This window comes from Microtus ochrogaster, chromosome 7 (assembly GCF_000317375.1).
Source record: "Microtus ochrogaster isolate Prairie Vole_2 chromosome 7, MicOch1.0, whole genome shotgun sequence".
NCBI lineage: Eukaryota > Metazoa > Chordata > Mammalia > Rodentia > Cricetidae > Microtus > Microtus ochrogaster.
In genome coordinates, this window is record NC_022014.1 from 20,872,045 (window position 1) to 20,891,830 (window position 19,786).

Here is a 19,786-nt window from a genome sequence, read left to right on the forward strand (position 1 = left end):
TCTGGTGCCCTCTTCTGGCCTGCAGGCATACAAACAGGCAGAATACTATATACATAATAAATAAATTTTAAAAAAAAACTGAGAGAGAGATAAAAAAGCAAAGAAAAATTTTAGATTTCATCAGAAAATGCTCTCATGTTTTGAAGCTCCTGTGTGCTAAGACAGGAAGTAAAAGTAACGTGTCTTGCTTCTTTTGTTTTTGCTTCTTACTATAGGAAAGCTGTGATTACCTAGACCGTGGGCAGCCAACTAGTAGCTTCAGTCGCAAAGGACCCAGCACGATTCAGAAGATCAAAGAGGCCCTGGGCTTCATGCGGAATCAGCATTTTGAGGTTGCTCCTTGAGCTCTAGTAGGCCAGTGGTTAGAAATTTATTACAATTTAGAGGGTGAGGCAAGAGGTAGCTACAATCAAGTGGTAAACCCCCTTCCTCATCCTTAGAAGTCTCTTAAACTCAAGAGTGCTGTGACTAGCAAGAGATACTAGTAACCAAGGGGACAAGATAGCCTGTCTGTAATGTTACCTACTCCACGGGGGAGAACATCGCACTGCATAGCCAGTTGGAAAGATCATTCTTGTAATTGTGAATTTTATGGCGCTATTAGACTAGGAAATTATTATCTTCTAGCAGAGGAGATGTTTGCAGATCTTTCTTCTGCTTGACAGCAGCATCCTTGCTACCATAGGTGCCTTTTATTGCCTTCTACCGAAAGGAGTATGTGGAACCTGAATTACATATCAATGACCTGTGGAGAGTGTGGCAGTGGGATGAAAAGGTAACATGGACAAAAGGCCACTTGGAATTGAGAACTGGGTGGAGGAAAAGCAGTATCAGGGTGCTACAGCTCTGACCTCTAGGACTGCCAGCTTCCCTGGCTTGTGTGTCTGCTAAAGGGAACAGCGGACTTGGGTTGCCAGGGCTTAGTTCCAGTCCTCACTCCTGCCTTCCTCTATCCTAGTGGACTCAGCTGAGAATCCGAAAAGAGAACCTAACACGGCTGTTTGAGAAGATGCAGGCTTATCAGTATGAGCAAATCTCTGCTGATCCTGACAAACCTCTTGCTGATGGCATCCGGGCTTTGGATACTACTGACATGGAGAGGTAGGACATACAGGGCTTGTTCCAGGGAACCGCCTAACTGAAGGCAGGTCCTCAGGAGCATTGTTTCTTTGAGGAATTTGCAACGTGGGGCCCCAGCCCTTAGAACCCAAATTGTCAATACAATCAAAAAACGAATTCTATCCTAGAACTCACTAGGCTGACCTCGAACTCAGAAATTAAGCTGCCTCGCCTCCCAAGTGTTGAGACTGAAGGTGTGTACCACCACACCCAGCTAAAAGTGAGCTTGCTAGCTGAGTGGCAGTCCACTTCTGTAAGCTTAGTGGAAGGTAGAACTGAGAAGGTCATGAGTTAAGAGTTAGCTTGAACTATATAAAACTCCATGGGGAGCAGTGGAATAAGCTGACAGATTCTCATTTTGGATTTCCATATTAGTATATAAACAGATTTATTTACCAAAAATTAAGTTGTTAAACAGGAATTTAAATTAGGTATGGTGGCCCACACCTATAATCCCAGTTCTTGAGAGGATTTTGAGGCAGGAGGGTAGTGTTCAAAGTTGGGCAACATAATGTCTGTCTCCAAAAAAGACCGGGGGGGGGGGGGAGGCCAAGACAAGAGAAGTAACAGGCAATCCAGTAGCAAGTGCCTACATCTTTGCAACCTTTGTATTAGGTATACATATTTGGTAATGTGTGCATTTATTCCGTGTTGATAATGCTACATAAGAAACAGTTTGTAGGGGGCTGGAGAGATGGCTCAGAGGTTAAGAGCATTGCCTGCTCTTCCAGAGTTCCTGAGTTCAATTCCCAGCAACCACGTGGTGGCTCACAACCATCTGTGGTGAGGTCTGGCGCCCTCTTCTGGCCTTCAGGCATACATGCAGAAAGGATATTGTATACATAATAAATAAATATTAAAAAAAGAAAAACATTTTGTAATCTGAAAGTACTTTGGGAGCCTGAATAATGTGGTATTGGAGGGTAACAAATGGTTTTGGTGGATAGCATTTATATTGAGAAGTAGTTTCAAAGACTTTGAACTTCACTAAACAGGTGTTGCCTGTTCTGCCTCTTCCTTATATTGTTTGTTTGTTTGTTTACTTATTTAAGATAGTGCCTTACTGTGCAGCTCAGACTGGCTTCAGACTGTAGTCTAGGTTTCTCTAGTGCTGAGGTCACAGGTGTGGCCTTTATCTTCCACTAACCGTTTCTGTTTGGCATTTTTCCTATATTTGTGTATATACTGTTACAGGATCTCCTATAGAACAGTCTGACCTTAGACTCCTGATATTCCCACCTCTCAAGTTCTGGGACATCACACCTACTTTACCTGTTTGTTTTTGAAGCAGATGTTGCAGGATGTCCCAAGCTGTCTCAGACTTGTGGCAGGCCTCTTGCTTCAGTTTCCAAATATTACAGCCATGCACTACCACTCCCAGCAACATACATTCCTTTAAGATATCCTGGTTGTGCTGAAACTGTAGTCTGGGACTGTTCTGTGACTTTATTTGCTTATCTTTACTTGATCTTGCTTCCTGGGAATTAGAAGTATTATAGCAAAGCTTGCTCCCAGTAATAGGATCTTGCATCTTTCCCCTTTAGGCTCAAAGATGTACAGTCAATGGATGAACTGAAAGATGTCTACAATCATTTCTTACTGTACTATGGTCGTGACATCCCCAAGATGCAGAATGCTGCCAAGGCTAGCCGTAAGAAACTGAAACGCATAAAGGAGGATGGAGATGAAGAGGGTGAGTGTTGAGAAAGACGATGCCAGTCTCCATGGCTAGGTTGGGTGCCATTTGGACATCTTGACATCTCAGGTCCTTGGAACTGATTAGAAACAAGAGCTGATTGCTCTCATTTTGTTCCCAGGTGAAGGTGAAGAGGCTGAAGATGAGGAACAGAGGGGACCAGAGCTCAAGCAGGCCTCCCGTCGAGACATGTACACTATCTGCCAGAGTGCAGGGCTGGGTAAAACCACCTTTTCTCACATAGACATTTCAGCTTTGAATAAGGAAACATTTCCAGTAATGTCCTAGTGGATAGGAACAGGAAAGAATATATTAGTCACTCATCTAAGAATAAACTGTAGAGTCTCCATAAACACTCCCCCAACCAACCATCTTTCTATTCTATTCCCTACCTCTATGATTATCCAGTGTCTCTTAAATTTCCTAAGTAATTAGAAGTCTCCCAGATAATTAAAGTCAGGTTGTATTTGTTGTTCTTTGATGGCCTCTCTTTAAACTCTGATGCCCAAACAGCTGCTGTAGCCTCTAACAGCTGGGCGGTCTGCCAGGCTGCTGCCTCACCTTGCACTCCTCTGTTTGCTATAGATGGCCTGGCCAAAAAGTTTGGCCTCACACCTGAGCAGTTTGGGGAGAACCTCCGTGACAGCTACCAACGACATGAGACAGAACAGTTTCCTGCAGAGCCCTTGGAGCTGGCCAAAGATTACGTTTGCAGGTGGGCATAAAGCCGACGACCAGAAGGAAGGGTGACCTGATGGCAGAGACACCCTCATCCTACAGCTCCACTGTTGTCCCCACAGCCAGTTCCCTACACCAGAAGCTGTGCTTGAAGGTGCCCGATACATGGTTGCACTACAGATTGCCAGGGAGCCTCTTGTCAGACAGGTGCTGAGGCAAACCTTCCAGGAGAGAGCCAAGCTAAACATAACCCCAACCAAGAAAGGTAGAAAGGTAAGTTGGGGCTGTTGTTCTAGGTGTGGCCGCACTCTAGACTCCTTCTGCCTCCAACCGAAAGGCAGTCTTTTCTCCCAGGGCCAAGCCCTGCCTACCTGCTAATGATTCCTTCTCCCTGTGTTCAGGATGTGGATGAGGCCCACTACGCTTATTCTTTTAAGTACTTAAAGAACAAGCCTGTTAAAGAGCTAAGAGATGACCAGTTCCTCAAGATAGGCCTGGCTGAGGATGAAGGACTGCTCACCATTGACATCAGCATAGATATGAAGGGAGTGGAAGGGTAAATACAGCTTACTCCTGGGCTGGAGAGGGCTGGAGGAGGGAAGGCAGCCCTCGGGAGCATAGGCTACTGTTTCTGAGTAAACAAGCCTCACACACTCATGGATGTGTGAGGGTCATGTTTTCCCCGCCACACACCAGAGCTTTGTGCCCTTCCTCAGGTATGGCAACGACCAAACATATTTCGAGGAGATCAAGCAGTTTTACTACCGGGATGAGTTCAGCCACCAAGTACAAGAATGGAACAGGCAGCGCACCATGGCCATTGAACGAGCTTTGCAGCAGTTCCTGTATGTGCAGATGGCCAAAGAACTCAAGAACAAGCTGCTAGCAGAGGCCAGAGAGAGTGTTGTAAAGGTGAGGCCTGCAAGCCACTGCCTTACTCCTCTCTGGGGGTGGGCTCAGACATTTAACCTAAGGACATTACCACACAGCCCTAGCCCTAAACTCCAATTTTTCATTATTATATTTATTAATTACAAGTGTGGGTGTGTGCATGAACATGTGTGATCAGAGGATATTTTTTGGAAGTTGATTCTGCCTTTCTTCTGTGTAGGTCCCATGGATTAAATTCAGGTTGGCAGCAGGTGCTTTTACCTGCTGAGCCATTTCTCTGGTCCTACTGATTTTTTTTTTTTTTTAAGACAAAGTCTCTGTAGCCGAAGCTGACCTTGTGGTCCTTCTGATGCTTATGCCACCACACCCCAGCTTTCATTGTCTTTAGTTGAACTGAGAATGAAGATAGCCCAGAGTTGTCTATAGCTAGAGAAAGAATGGGGACATGTAGAGCGTAAGGCGAGAAAGAGTCAAAACAGGGCAGAGGGCTTGTGCCCAGGTTTGCTCCAGGCCTCTTCCCTCTTCATTCATCTAAATGTCTCTCGTTTATGTTGCTGCCATTAACAGAATGCAATTAAAGGTTTGTGTTGTAGACCTGTCAGGTGGCTAGGAGCATATGCTTCATGAACACATACCCTTACACATTTGAAGGCCCTGGTGACCATAGTGTCGGCTGTGTCTCTACTTTAGGCTTGTAGCCGAAAGCTCTACAACTGGTTGAGGGTGGCTCCCTACCGACCAGATCAGCAGGTGGAAGAAGATGACGACTTTATGGATGAGAACCAGGGGAAGGGCATTCGAGTCCTAGGCATTGCTTTCTCCTCTGCCAGGTACCTACCTACCTACCTTGCACCATCACCTGTCTTTCACAGTTTCTTCTTCCCACTTGTGGTTCATCTTGCTAATTGTTGCATTCTTCTTTCTGTGTCTGGCTGGCAGAGATCACCCTGTGTTCTGTGCCTTAGTCAATGGTGAGGGAGAAGTGACTGATTTCCTTCGCCTGCCCCATTTCACCAAGCGGCGAACTGCATGGAGAGAAGAAGAGCGGGAAAAGAAAGTAGGTCTCTAGAATAGATCACAAGTGTTTACTCAGTGTACTCTGTACTTCAGTGAGTTCAAGTGTTGTGGTCTAAGCAAAACAACAAAACTTCACATAAGTAAGTCGGGTTCATCACATCTTTTCTTTCTTTTTCTCTCTCCCTTTTTTGGTTTTTCAAGACTGGGTTTCTCTATAGCTTTGGAGCCTGTGCTAAAACTTACTTTGTAAGTTTTACATAGATCCACTTTCCTCTGCCTCTCTAGTGATGGGGTTAAGGCATGCACCACCACTCCTGGCAAGTTTTTTTAAATAACAAAAACATTTATTTAAATAAACAACATTCTACTGATAACAATATACAGATATATAAAACAATATATATATAGTACAACACAGATACAGCACTCTGCTGATACATTATACAAATATACAAAACAATACATATATAGTACAACACAGATACCGCACTCTGCTGATACATTATACAAATACACAAAACAATACATATATAGTACAACACAGATACAGCACTCTACTGGCAGTCTATTCCCCATCTTAATATTTAAAAACCGTCTCACCTTTGGGAGTCAGTCTCACTTGTAGGCAGTAGATGACACTCTTCACTGGGTGTGGTTTGCTTCTAGCGTCCATCAGTGCCTAGGCCTTGTCTACTTCTAGATCTGCAGTGGCTGCTTCTGTTCTTAGCAGCATCTAGGTCAGACTGTTCCATGACTGGGGGCCAGTGGGGCATTATTCCAGCTTTTTCCCTGCTTCTTTCCTTCTTCTCTTTTTCTAAAGAAAGAGGAATTTGAATGCTCTTTTGCTTGATTGTTTTTTTGTTTTAAGACGGGGTTTCTCTGTAGCTTTGGAGCCTGTCCTGGAAACGAGCTCTTGTAGACCAGGCTGGCCTCAAACTCACAGAGATCTGCCTGCCTCTGCTTCCTGAGTGATGGGATTAAAGACATGCTACCATACCCAGAAAAATAATCTTAAAAAGAAAATCTCATCTTGCTTGAAATCTTTCCATGCTTGGAACTCTTCAGCTATAATTTTCTTTTAATCCAGGCTCAAGATATTGAAACCCTAAAGAAGTTTCTTGTGAATAAGAAGCCTCATGTGGTTACTGTTGCAGGAGAGAACAGGTAGGAGCATGAGGCTATAGGCAGGCCTGGTGCAAAGCTTTTGACCCAAAGTCACCCTTCTCTCATTGCTTAATCTGGCTTTGTTTCTGGGTGTAATGTTGATACTTTAGGGGTCTCTTTAGAGACATGGTTCCTCTTTGCTTTGAAGTTCTTTCTTCCCCACCCCACCTCAGTCAAGAGTACCCATTCCTAAGGAAATAGATCCATTAACCAATACTCCTCATCCTTCCAGGGATGCCCAGATGTTGATTGAGGATGTAAAGCGCATAGTGCATGAGCTGGACCAAGGCCAACAGCTTTCTTCTATTGGGGTGGAGCTAGTTGACAACGAGTTGGCCATTTTGTATATGAACAGCAAGAAATCAGAGGTAATGCTAATTCCCCTGTCCTCGTGGCTTGCCCTGGCAACTGCTTTGAACCCCAGAGAGATTAACTAGGAAATGCAGGTTTCAGGGTTAGGGCTATACCTGTTAGTTTATCCATTCAGAGACTTTCTGGGCTACTATAATTCAGATTGACAGCTCCAGAGATTAAAGTGGTCCTTGGAAAACAAAGGCCCCAAAGGGGATTTTTAAAAAGTGGCTCAAGCCAGAATGGTTTAGATTTCTTCTTACCTTGTCACTGTGGACACCCTAAGGTTCTGTGACCTTCCTTTGGTTCTAGGCAGAGTTCCGGGATTATCCACCAGTTCTGAGACAAGCCGTCTCTCTAGCCCGGCGCATCCAAGACCCTCTGATAGAATTTGCCCAGGTGTGCAGCTCTGATGAAGACATCCTGTGTCTCAAGTTTCATCCCTTGCAGGTGAGTAGGATGGACAAGTAAGCCAAGTGGGTCAGAAGGCACAGTAACCTTACTTGCTGCTGTATTGGTAGGAGCATGTTGTGAAAGAGGAGCTGCTCAACGCCTTGTACTGTGAATTCATCAACCGAGTCAATGAGGTTGGTGTTGATGTCAACCGCGCTATCGCCCATCCTTACAGCCAGGCCTTGATCCAGTATGTCTGTGGCCTAGGACCTCGAAAAGGAACCCACCTGCTGAAGGTAGGCTTGGATTGATAAGAAAATATCATTTCATTGAGTGTGAAAAGCTTTGCCAATGTGATTGACAGATTAGGGAGGTAAAGCAAGTTGTTGAGAACTACCCAGCTTCAGAGCCAACCTCAGGCCTAGTAGGCAAGCCCTTAATCCTCACTACTGTGCTGTGGTGGCCATAGCCATGATGGAAGCAAGAGAAACCAGAACAGCAGTTTCTCCTCCCAGTGCAAACAGAAAAGAACCTCAGAGAGCTTCAACAGCGTTCATAACACTGTTTTCCTAACATGAATGTTGCTCTCTTTGTTTCTGTACACTTTCAAGCCATACATAGTCACATGTCATCGTCTTTTGGGTTGGATTTTCCTTTTCTTTTTTTTTTTTAAGACGCACTCTTATTTTTGAATTGTGGGTGAAGTCAATTAATTGAGCTCTTAGATTATTATTATTATTAGTTTTTTTGTGGTTTTTCTACATAGAGGTTCCCTGTGTTTGCCCTGGAACTCACTTTGTAGACCTGGATTTTCCTTTTCGTTTTTAAGATTATTTTGGACGGTCGGTGGTGGCACAGAATTTTAATCCCAGCACTCAGGAAGCAGAGGCAGGTGGATCTCTGAGTTCAAGGCCAGCCTGGTCTACGGAGCAAGATCCAGAACAGCTAGGGCTGTTACACAGATAACCGTCCCCCCCAATGTTATGTATACAGTATTCTGCCTACATACCAGAAGAGGGTATCAGATCAAATTATAGATGGTTGTGAGCCAGTGTATAGGTGCTGGGAATTGAACTTAGGACCTCTAGAAGAACAGCCAGTGCTCTTAACCTCTAAGCCATCTTTCCAGCTGTAGTCTGGTTTGTTTTGTTTTGTTTTTTTTCTTCAAGACAGGGTTTCCCCTAGCTGGCCTCAAACTCAGAGATTCCACCTGCCTCCCAAAAACTGGGATTAAAGATGTGTGTCACCACCACCTGGCCTTGGATTTTTTTTTTTATTATTATTATTCATTTATTTATTTTTGAGGCCATTTCTTTTAACATTCAGTGGCCTCAAGCTTAATTTGTAGGTGAGGTTGACCTTGAACCTTATGATCCTTCTGCCTTAATCTAGCATTACACATGTGTGCCACCATGCCCAGCTATACATAGTCTGATAGGTAAGTTGTATCTCAATAAAGGCATTATTAAGTGGTAACTTGGTGGTGTCCCAGATGCTATATTTGACAGAGGTCAAGCCATAGAATTTTTTTCCCCCCGAGACAAGGTTTCTCTGTAGTTTTTTGGAGCCTGTCCTGGAACTAGCTCTTGTAGACCAGGCTGGCCTCGAATTCACAGAGATTCGCCTGCCTCTGCCTCCTAGGTGCTGGGATTAAAGGCGTGTGCCGCCACCGCCTGGCCGAACGATAGAAATTTAACAGAAAACAGTCTAGGGATGCAGGCCCTTTTACTGCCCTGCTCACTTCTAGCCCTCTTCCCTAGATCTTGAAACAGAACAATACCCGTCTCGAGAGCCGAACTCAGCTGGTTACCATGTGTCACATGGGTCCCAAAGTCTTCATGAATTGTGCTGGCTTCCTCAAGATCGACACTGCCTCTCTGGGGGACAGGTGATACCCTCTGCTTAGATAGGCCAGCAGCAATTACTTGGGCGTTGATTTGGGGCGTCAGGAAATTAGGCCTTTGAAAGGGTCCCAGACCAATTAAGAAATGTTTTAAAGAAAAGGTAAGAAGTCGCCCCTGACCTATGGAAGAGATCAGTTGTGAGGCTTTTTCCTGTGAGAGGGAGACACAGAAGCACCAGTGTTGTCTTTAAAAGAGAAAGCATAAGATTGTTCTCAGGTGAAGTGGGGAACAGAAAGAGGCCATGGGAAAAGAGCATGGGTGTGAAGAGGCTCAGGACGGGGAGAGAGATGTGTTCTGTTTTAGGATGGTGGTACTGAGACTTCATTATTGACCTCTTCCTCTCCAGAAGTTATCAACTCAGTCTTTGGAGGATCTTTTCCACGGGCACATAGCTCCTCATTCAGTAATGGAAGTCAGTGGGGAAATAGGCTTCAAGTTCTAAACCTTCATTTTCCACTCAGCTTTGCTGTAACACTCCACGAATAACATAGGCCCATGTGAGTGCACGGGCAAGACCAGCCTGGGAAGGCTTTATGGGGGAAAACAGCTGCCAGCAAATTCTCAGAGGTTTTTTCCCCCCTTCTTGTTTTATATTATAACTCTTAAGTTCACTATATAAAATTCAACAGAAAGAACTATTATACAGAAAGTGGAAGTCCCCCATAATTCCACCCCCCAGAGAAAACTACCATAACAATTTTTATGTATACTACAATTTCCTAAATTTTATTTTTGCTATGCATTTACTAACTACTCATTTACTTCAAAAGTGAGATCACATGGTTCATAGTGTTTTGCAGTGCATTTTTCACATATCAGTATATCATGGCCATCTCCCCATATCAGCAAACATAAATTTCCTTCATTCTTTTTAATGGCTATGTAGTATTCCATCATATGGAGTACCCTGGTTTACCCAGCCAGTTCTGCATTGGTGAACATTTGGGTTGTTAATTAATTGAAATTTGTGGTTTTATATCTTGCTGTTTCTTCCCTTCCTCCAGCACTGACTCATACATTGAAGTCCTTGATGGCTCCCGAGTCCACCCTGAGACATATGAATGGGCCAGGAAGATGGCAGTGGACGCCTTGGAATATGACGAGTCTGCGGAGGACGCCAATCCTGCAGGAGCCCTTGAGGAAATCTTGGAAAACCCAGAGCGACTCAAGGATCTAGACCTTGATGCCTTCGCAGAAGAACTAGAGAGACAGGTAGGCAGCTATGAGTCCTGGCAGGCAAGAACTCTTCTCAAGCAGCTGTGTGGGGAGGAACTTGGGCAGCAGATGTTCAAGAGAAACCCTGATACTATTGTGTTGGAGCCTTGACCTTTTCCTCTCCCTGCCCATGCTGTACTAGGTTTGTTGAAGGAAACTTTCAGACACTTATAGTGAGCCAGAAAAGAGTCGGGTACCATGACCTTAAAGTGAGGGCAGGGCAGAGGGAGTGGGGATGTGTACTGTGCTTGCCCTTGAGGCCTTACTCTAAATCCTCCCCAAGAGCAGAACTTTACACTGCCTCCTTTATTCATGGGGCTCCTGAAGCATACTGTGTCCTAAGGGCAACCTTGAAATCTCCTCTATTGAGATAGGAACAGTAAAACACACCTGTAATAAATAATCCCAGCTATTCAGGAGGCTAAAGCAGGACGATCACACGTTCAAGGGCTACTTGGACAACATAGACACCAATGAGGGAAAAGGTGAGAGAAAGAAGTGAGAATTTCCTTCAGTAAATGTTGACAGTAAAGAAAAGCATGGACAGGTGCAAACTGTATACCTCCTGTCACTAAAATTCCCAGGGAGTCAGGTTGGGGGCTGTGAGGCTTTTCCTAATGGACGTCTTCCCCAGGGCTATGGTGACAAGCACATCACACTGTATGATATCCGAGCAGAGCTCAGTTGTCGGTATAAGGACCTCAGGACAGCCTACCGCTCTCCTAACACAGAGGAGATCTTCAATATGTTAACCAAAGAGACTCCGGAGACCTTCTACATTGGTGAGTTATGAGTCTGTATTTATACTCAGAGAATGCTGTTGGGGAACTCAGGCATTTACCACATGCACATAAACTGTAAATGATTTCAGTAGAGAAAGACAGTTTTGCAGGGTATGGTGGCACACACCTTTAATCCTCCCAGAGGCAGGCTGGTCTGCAGAACAAGTTCCAGAACACCTAGGGATACACATAGAAACCCTGTCTCGAAAAAAACAAACCGAAAAAAGTTTGTATGTCAGGTGAGGAAGACCAAGAGACCTGTTGTCCTAGTTGCTTTCCTGATGCTGGGATGAAGCACTGACCAAAAGCAGCTTTTGAGGAGGAAAGCGCTTATTACATCTTCCAGGTTAGAGTCCATCATTGAGGGAAGGAAGCCAGGACTTCCTTCTGCTTGAGGCAGGGACTGAAGCAGACACCATGGAGCAATGCCGCTTGCTTTTACTGGCTTGCTATCAGGCTCGTGTTCAACTGCCTTTCTTCATCCCACAGTACTTGCCTAGGAGTGACGCTGTCCATGGTAGGCTAGGCCCCCTTTCAGTTAGCAGTCAAAAAATGTCCCCAATGACATGTCCACAGGCCAACCTGATAGAGTAATTCCTCAGTTGATGTCTCCTCTTCTTAGGTGACTCTACTTTTTGTGAAGTTGACAAAATTAACCAGTATAGCTCTTAGGAAATAATGCAAGGCCTAGACTGGAAGTCAAATCTGTCCGCACCTGTTGGCGCAGACCCGTCACCTCTCCTACTTGGGAGGGTAAAGCAGGAGGACTGTAAATTTGGGGACAGCCAAAGCTACAGAGTGAATTCACAGGAATTTGGTGAGAAGGATCTCACAGTGAAAGGTAAAAGGCAGGTGTAACTCCCTGTTGTAGCATTTCTCTAGTATTTTCAAGGCCCTGAGTTCAATCCCCAACACCGCCAAAGTACAAATGAAGTTCTGTCTCTATCTTACTTTAAGGTCTTTCTTGGAGTTGTCTTTTAGGCATTATTTCTCTGACATTAAATGTAGGGAAGGTCTCAGCCCTCCAGGATGAGATGCTGTGAGATGAGTTGTGTCAGCAAGGGGCAGTGGGAAGGAGGCAGCTCTCTAGTCTCATTTTTTTGTTGTTGTTGTTTTTTTTTCTTTTTCAAGATAGGGTTTCTCTGCGTAGCTTTGGGGCCTGTCCTGGAACTTTCTCTATAGACCACGCTGGCCTCGAACTCCCAGAGATGTGCCTGTCTCTGCCTCCCGAGTGCTGGGATTAAAGTGTGCACTACCACCGCCTGACTCCCTCCATTCTCTTAGTAACCTGCTTTCTTTCCTATAGGAAAGCTCATCATCTGTAATGTTACTGGCATTGCTCACAGGCGCCCACAGGGTGAGAGCTATGACCAGGCCATCCGAAATGATGAGACAGGACTGTGGCAGTGCCCCTTCTGTCAACAGGACAACTTCCCTGAACTAAGCGAGGTATGTGCTGCAGTGTTGCTGTAAGTTGTTTTTTTTAAACTGAGAAGTCTGATGATTTGAGAGAATATTTTAGTTCATGCTCTCATCAAAAAAGTACACAAAGGAAGGGGGTGGAAGACAATTTTAACATGGATCTCCTCTTTCCTTCTGATGCAGTCACTGTAACCTCTAATTCTTGCCCTACTTTCCGCCTGTCACTCTGGCGAGTTAGGCGATGTGTTTTCATCCACAGAGTAGACAGTGTCCTTATGCATGCCTCTGTATGATTTTTGTATTATCCCCGCTCTGGTTTCCCTTGATTCTTTTAGGCATGATGTGCCTGCCTACCTTTTATATTTCTTTTTTTTTTCCCTCTGTAGATGAGGTCTCATTATGTACCCTTGACTGGCCTGGAGCTCACTATGTAGATGAGGCTGGCTTTGAACTCATAGAGATAGATCCTGCCTCTGCCTCCTCAGTGCTGAAATTTAAGGTGTGCGTCACCATACCCAGCTATCACGTTCTTTTTTAACGTCACCTAGCGTTTTCTGCTTTTTCACTTATATTAGGTCCATTATAGCAAGTTCTTGTATAGATACTTGTCACACTCACTAGGACAGAACAGAACAAAAGAAACCACAGTGGAATTAGGAAGTCAGTTGGTTGAGCGTGAAAGTTTCATCTAATGACCTTAGTGACAAACATGAAGTCAAGGAATCTGGACGTTCACAGATTTGTTTGGTGTGTAACTGAGTTTCCAGACCAGTGCCGAGCCTCAGTGGTAGAATAAGTTACAGCAACCTTAGATACCCTTTTCTGTTGGTTTGTGTGGTTTTTAGTTTTCTTATTTCTTTTTTTTAAATATTTATTTATTTATTTATTATGTATACAATATTCTGTCTGTGTGTCTGCCTGCAGCCAGAAGAGGGCATCAGATCTCATTTCATTCAGATGGTTGTGAGCCACCATGTGGTTGCTGGGAATTGAACTCAGGACCTTTGGAAGAGCAGGCAATGCTCTTAACCACTGAGCCATCTCTCCAGCCCTTCTTATTTCTTTTGTATATTTGTGTACACACCATTTGTGTGTGTGTCGGTTAGTGGGGGTGGGGGATTCTCCTATTGCATGCATCCCAGGGATCAAACTAAGGTCATCAGGCCTGGTGGCAGGAGCCTTTCCCCACTGAGTCATCTTGCTAACTCCCTGATTTTTCTTTTTTTAAGATATATTCACTTTATTTTTAATGTGACTATTTTGCCTGTGTGGGTATATGTGTACCATGTGGTATACTTGGTGCCTTCAGAGGTCAGAAAAGGACATTTGCCCTTATAACTAGAGTTATTATTTGTGAGCTTCTGTATGGATACTGGGAATTGATCCCAGGTTCTTTGCAAGAGAAATAAATACTCTTAACCACTGGGCCATCTCTCCAGTCTTCCCACTCCCCCAGTACTCTCTTCTGAACACAGGAGCTCCAGAATCTTAACAATCAACCTCCTTTCTCTTCTCAGGTCTGGAACCACTTCGACAGTGGTTCGTGCCCTGGCCAGGCCATTGGTGTGAAAACAAGGCTTGACAATGGTGTCACTGGCTTCATCCCTACCAAATTTCTCAGTGACAAGGTGGTGAAGAGGCCAGAGGAGCGAGTGAAGGTAGATGGATGACTAGCCTGTGGAGTAGTGTGTTTTCCAGTTGCCCTACTTGGGCTTTCTAACTTGGGGCTGCCCCCACCAGGAGTTGGGCTCTGTTCCCAGTGACTGCTGGTGTTGAGGGCAGAAAGAGGATTTATAATAACTGGAAGAAGCCGGTTGGGAGCATCTGAATGAGTAGTGGCTTTTGTCTGCTGCATTTGTAAAGCAGTTTCTGCTGGTCTCAAGCCCTTTGGGAAAGGGTTCCTTCCTGTGTGGGAAGCTGTGGTTTTAGCACAAGGCAGAAAGTGAGACCCAACCTCACAAATAAGAAAGCACTGCCTGTTCTCCCCTTTAGATAGTGTTGCTCAGGAGATTGCAGAGCTGTGTGACACAGCCCTGTCTATAGACTACCTCTGGGCTTCACAGTAGGACAGGACCACACAGAAGGAAGGTCTGAATGAGAGGTTGGCAGTAAGTCTCCTCCTGCAGCCACCGTGAACTGCGCTTCAGCTAGACACTCATTGTGTTCGTTCTGTCCTCCACCCCGTGTGTTTATGTGTGTGTGTGTGTGTGTGTGTGTGTGTGTGTGTGTGTGTGTGTGTGTGTTAGACAGTCAGTGAGTGTGGTCCGTGTTCTGTCCTCCACCCCGTGTACTATTGTACACTTGGTGGTCAAAGAACAGCTTTTCCAGAGTTGACCCTCTCCTTCCACCCTGGGTTGTTGGTTTGGATTGGGGGCAGGGTGGGGCATATGTTTAGTTTTTGAGACTTATAACTTGATGTTATAGACCATTATAGAGATCTGCTTGCCTCTCTCTCCTGAGTGCTGGGGTTAAAGGTGTGCACCACTATACCCAGTTTTACCTCAGTTTTTATGGTTCCTTGTGTAGGATCAGACTCAGGTCTCTAGGCTTGCATAAGTGCCTTTACACACTGAACCGTCCCCCCAGCCATCTCTATTTTGTCTCTAATCCTACAACTTCAGATATGCTTTTTCTCCTCTAAGATAGGGTCTTATGTAACCCAGCTTCAATTTTGTATGTAGCTGAGGGAGGACCTTCAACTTCTAATCTCCCTGCCTCTACCTCCCAAGTGTTAAAATTAACAGGCATGTGCCATCCTGTTTCTGTGTAGTGCTAGGAATTAAATCTAGGGTCTGTGAATGCTGGGAAAGCATTCTAGTAGTTGAGCCACCTCTTCAGCTCCCCGATTTCTTTAGAGACATCTAAGTCAGTGGTGTGGCTGGATCCAGATTTGCCAGACACCCTGTGTCTTAGTTACTTACTGTTTTATTGCTGCGAAAAGACAACATGACCAAGGCAGCTTATACAAGAAAGCATTTAATTGGAAGCTTACTTAACAGTTTTAGGTTAGTCCATGAGCATCATGACTCAGCAGCTAAGAGCACTGCCTGCTCTTCCAAAACTCCTGAGTTAAATTCCCAGCAACCGCATAGTGGCTCACAACCCTCTGTAATGAGATCTGGTGCCCTTTTAAGGAAGAGACCTGATCAGTCATCCTTATCAACATAGACCTTGAAACCTAATATGAACAAGTTCAACATAGCCACCATATACAGGCTTCCCATGCATGCTTCAGCCTTGCCAAGGCATAAATTTCTTTTCTTTTCTTTTCTTTTTTCTTTTTTTTTTTTTTTTTGGTCAATTTCATAATCATCATGGTGGAAAGGTGGCAGGCATGGCTCTAAAGCAGTAGCTGAGAGTTTTTTACATACTGATCCATCCATAGGCCACAGGCAGAGAAAGGTGCTGGTCTAGCCTGGGCTTTTGAACCCTCAAAACTAATCCTAGTGACACCCCTCCTGCAACTAGGCCCTGCTTCCTAATCTTTCCAACAGTTCATCTGAAGACTAAGCATACAAATATATGAGTCTGGGGGCCATTTTCATCCAACTTTCCTAACCTGTATGAGTCAGTCTGGGAGGGCTGTGGGCTTAAGGCTCAAAAAAGACGTTCTTATAGTGAAGTGAGGATTTTCAACAGGATCCAAAAAGACTGCTTAAATCAGGAGAAATAGACAAACAGCTTCTCAGAAAAGAGCGTGAGCTTTAGCGAGCAGAAGAATGCTGGTAATGACCTTCCAGTTTTCCAGCATACACCTGCCCACTCCAAATTCTACCCTGCCATTTGGTAGCTGACTTTGGGCAAACCCCACCTTTCTGTTTGGGCTTTGCAGTTCTATGTGAAATAAAACATTGGACTAGCCGGGCGGTGGTGGCGCACACCTTTAATCCCAGCACTCGGGAGGCAGAGGCAGGCGGATCTCTGTGAGTTCGAGACCTGGTCTACAAGAGCTAGTTCCAGGACGGGCTCCAAAACCACAGAGAAACCCTGTCTCGAAAAACCAAAAAAAATAAATAAATAAATAAATAAAACATTGGACTAGATAATCTTTGTCCCTTCCAGCTCACATGTTCTGTGGATCTAGGTGGGGATGACTGTTCACTGCCGTATCATGAAGATTGATATTGAAAAGTTCAGTGCAGACCTGACCTGCCGGACCTCAGACCTCATGGACAGGAACAATGAGTGGAAACTGCCCAAGGACACCTACTATGATTTTGATGCTGAAGCTGCAGACCACAAGCAGGAAGAGGACATGAAGCGAAAGCAGCAACGAACTAGTGAGTGACCAGCAGTGGGCCTTGCACCTGAATGCTACAGCTTATACTTGGGGACTTAGGCTGCAGAGTTTATGTGCATCAGTTCCCCAGGGGGTGAGGGTACCCGGTTTTATGAGGCCCAGAGGCATGAAAGACAAGTGTGAGCAGAACTGGAACCACAGTCTCCTGCTTTACATTTTGCTAAACTTCATTTACTCAGTCTAAGAACTGAGGTTGACAGCTCATTCACATCAGAGAACCCAAGCCCAGAAAGTGTCTCAGAATCCCATAGTGGGTCAAAAGCTATCCATGATTCTCCTGTTGCTGTCAGCTCCTAACCCATCACCTGGTCTGTCTCTCTCCTGCCCCCTTCAGCATACATCAAGCGAGTGATTGCACATCCATCTTTCCATAACATAAATTTCAAGCAAGCAGAAAAGATGATGGAGACCATGGACCAAGGCGATGTTATCATCCGGCCCAGCAGCAAGGGTGAAAACCATCTGACCGTAACCTGGAAAGTCAGTGATGGCATCTACCAGCATGTGGATGTGCGGGAGGAGGGCAAGGAAAATGCCTTCAGCCTGGGAGCCACTTTATGGATCAACAGTGAGGTGAGCCGTGCCTGAACAAGTTCTTTCTGGTTGCTTTCACCTGACACCTAACTTGAACACATCATACATATTTGTGATATGCAACACAACAAAGCAAGGTAATTTATAGAATAAATTACTAGCTCCCCCCCCCCCATATTTCTAATTTTAAAATCGCTTAGAGAGAAATATTGAGGAAGTGAAGAAAATGATGGAGTGCATACATACATACACATGAGGTCTCTTATCTGTGTTCAGTAGGGAGATATCCAAAGTTCCCCGTTGTTCCTAAATACAGTGAAACATCACAGTTATTATTTAAAGAACTTTATTCTGATAAGCCAGTGTCTGGGATTTAGTCAAACCAGTTGATAAATTGAAGGGATTTTGCAGTAGAATGAGGGGGAAGTCAGCCCCTGCTGAGCAGAACTGCTGTCATGTCCCTTCAGGGTGGTTATAAAAGAGTCTCGGGTCTGGATGTGACATGTGAGGTCTTAATGGTCTTCCTGTAGGAATTTGAAGACTTGGATGAGATTGTTGCCCGCTATGTCCAGCCCATGGCTTCTTTTGCTCGAGACCTTCTGAACCACAAGTATTACCAGGACTGTAGTGGTGGAGACCGGAAGGTAAGTCTGAGACGCTGTGAGGATGACACCTTCCAGGCTCTTAAGGGTGGACACTTCCTCTGAGTGTAGGGGTCTCAGTGCTGAAAGAAGTATATGTGCGTATGTACCAGTCATTGTATATCAAGCATGCTCTACCATTCCAACCTGTCCCCCTCATTCTACCCCCAGAAGTTAGAGGAGCTGCTCATCAAAACTAAGAAGGAGAAGCCCACCTTCATCCCTTACTTCATCTGTGCCTGCAAGGAACTTCCCGGCAAGTTCCTTCTGGGATACCAACCCCGGGGTAAACCCAGGTGAGCACTGGTGCTGAGAAGCTGCTGCCTTTGGGGTCTACACATAGGCTAGAAGAGAGCCACACCACTCTGGTTCCACCTTCCTTCGTCCTCTTAACCCGTTGAGAGGTAGGGAAAGGGGTTCATGATGCACATCTATCCAGGCAGTGACTGCACAGAATTGTATGCATCAGGAGAATTTTGTGGTGGTTTGGTTTTGTTGCTGATTCTTTTCCTTCCTTCCTTCCTTCCTTCCTTCCTTCCTTCCTTCCTTCCTTCCTTCCTTCCTTCGTAAGCTGATTGATTATGATGTAATGTGATGTAAATGACAGTGTTGTCTGCATGCCTGGTAGAGACAGAAAGCAACGAGTCACCTAAGAAAGTCACCTTCATCCACACTAGAAAAGGAATTCCCTTCGCTACCACTCCCCAGGCACTGCAGTGATTAGGAAGGCTCCCTCATTCATTTTTCCAGAACTTTCAGCACACGGTAGCTCACTGATGCTACATTGTGTATCTTCTGAGTGTGGATGAGGTGGATGTGTCTCCTACTCTGTTCCCTTCCATGTATGACTGGCAGGCTGCTTTGTCTGAGGCATTCCTTCTGTACCTCTCTAGCTCACCCTGTCCAGTTTCCTTAGGGTGACCTGCTTAGGTCTTTTAAACACTCTAGTGATGATAGCTGCCTTCTCTGCCTGGAAGGAGCCATCCTACCCTTAGCACTGTATTGGTCACATGTGTGATACATAGTGGGGCTCTGGAGCCTTGTGGCACCTGGAATATCATGCTCTTTTTTGAAATACCTAGAGTGGCAGCCAGGACACTGTGAGACTATGAACATCTCATGAAGACCACATAAGAAAGTTGAGGACATGAAAGAAAAATTCAACACAGTAGCTTCTCATAGAAGGGAGCAGAGACTCCTTGACTTCTGTCTGTGTGTGGAGATTTAGAAAGTAGTTTTTGACTGAGTGTAAGTGAGGCCTTCAGCATGTTTAGCATTGTCTCATTGTTTGTGGCTCTTCTTGAGTGAGCGTAGCACTATGTTTAGGTATGATGACTGCCTTGTATACTTGCTCCATTGTTCCTTGTGACTGTCCTTTAGGTCTAAGGGCTGTTGTGCTTGGTACATGGGCGGTAAATACAGAACTCAAACTTAGAACTAGAACCAGGTATGAAACTAAGTAAGGCCCATCCTCTTAGCCAGTTGGCTACTCTCACAAATAGTGAGTGAGGACAGACTAAACACCTTTCGAGTGCTTAAAGAGTTTGTCTTTTCTCCTTTTTTTTTTTTTTTAATTTATTTATTTATTATGTATAGTGTTTTGCCTGGGTGTATTCTTGTACACCAGAAGAGGGCATCAGATCTCATTGCAGATGGTTGTGAGCCACCATGTGGTTGCT

The 19,786-nt window shown here is 44.9% G+C and overlaps 1 protein-coding gene across 2 annotated transcripts in view; it reads left to right on the forward strand.

Moving 5' to 3' along the window:
• Positions 1-19,786, forward strand: part of Supt6h (SPT6 homolog, histone chaperone) — a 42,295-nt gene that overhangs the window by 13,671 nt on the left and 8,838 nt on the right. Inside the window, exons 9-32 of one of the 2 annotated variants that reach the window (XM_005349461.3) lie at positions 216-332; positions 686-775; positions 959-1,101; positions 2,664-2,812; positions 2,937-3,035; positions 3,401-3,530; positions 3,616-3,766; positions 3,895-4,049; positions 4,210-4,405; positions 5,075-5,214; positions 5,324-5,441; positions 6,489-6,565; positions 6,798-6,933; positions 7,229-7,366; positions 7,438-7,605; positions 9,070-9,197; positions 10,218-10,425; positions 11,063-11,210; positions 12,517-12,659; positions 14,150-14,290; positions 16,717-16,912; positions 17,267-17,505; positions 17,997-18,110; positions 18,279-18,403. In XM_005349461.3, the coding sequence (XP_005349518.1) occupies positions 216-332; positions 686-775; positions 959-1,101; positions 2,664-2,812; positions 2,937-3,035; positions 3,401-3,530; positions 3,616-3,766; positions 3,895-4,049; positions 4,210-4,405; positions 5,075-5,214; positions 5,324-5,441; positions 6,489-6,565; positions 6,798-6,933; positions 7,229-7,366; positions 7,438-7,605; positions 9,070-9,197; positions 10,218-10,425; positions 11,063-11,210; positions 12,517-12,659; positions 14,150-14,290; positions 16,717-16,912; positions 17,267-17,505; positions 17,997-18,110; positions 18,279-18,403 (3,449 nt within the window). Of the gene's footprint in view, positions 1-215; positions 333-685; positions 776-958; positions 1,102-2,663; positions 2,813-2,936; positions 3,036-3,400; positions 3,531-3,615; positions 3,767-3,894; positions 4,050-4,209; positions 4,406-5,074; positions 5,215-5,323; positions 5,442-6,488; positions 6,566-6,797; positions 6,934-7,228; positions 7,367-7,437; positions 7,606-9,069; positions 9,198-10,217; positions 10,426-11,062; positions 11,211-12,516; positions 12,660-14,149; positions 14,291-16,716; positions 16,913-17,266; positions 17,506-17,996; positions 18,111-18,278; positions 18,507-19,786 lie in introns of those variants that run through there. The other variant, XM_026780100.1, reaches the window with a different exon arrangement.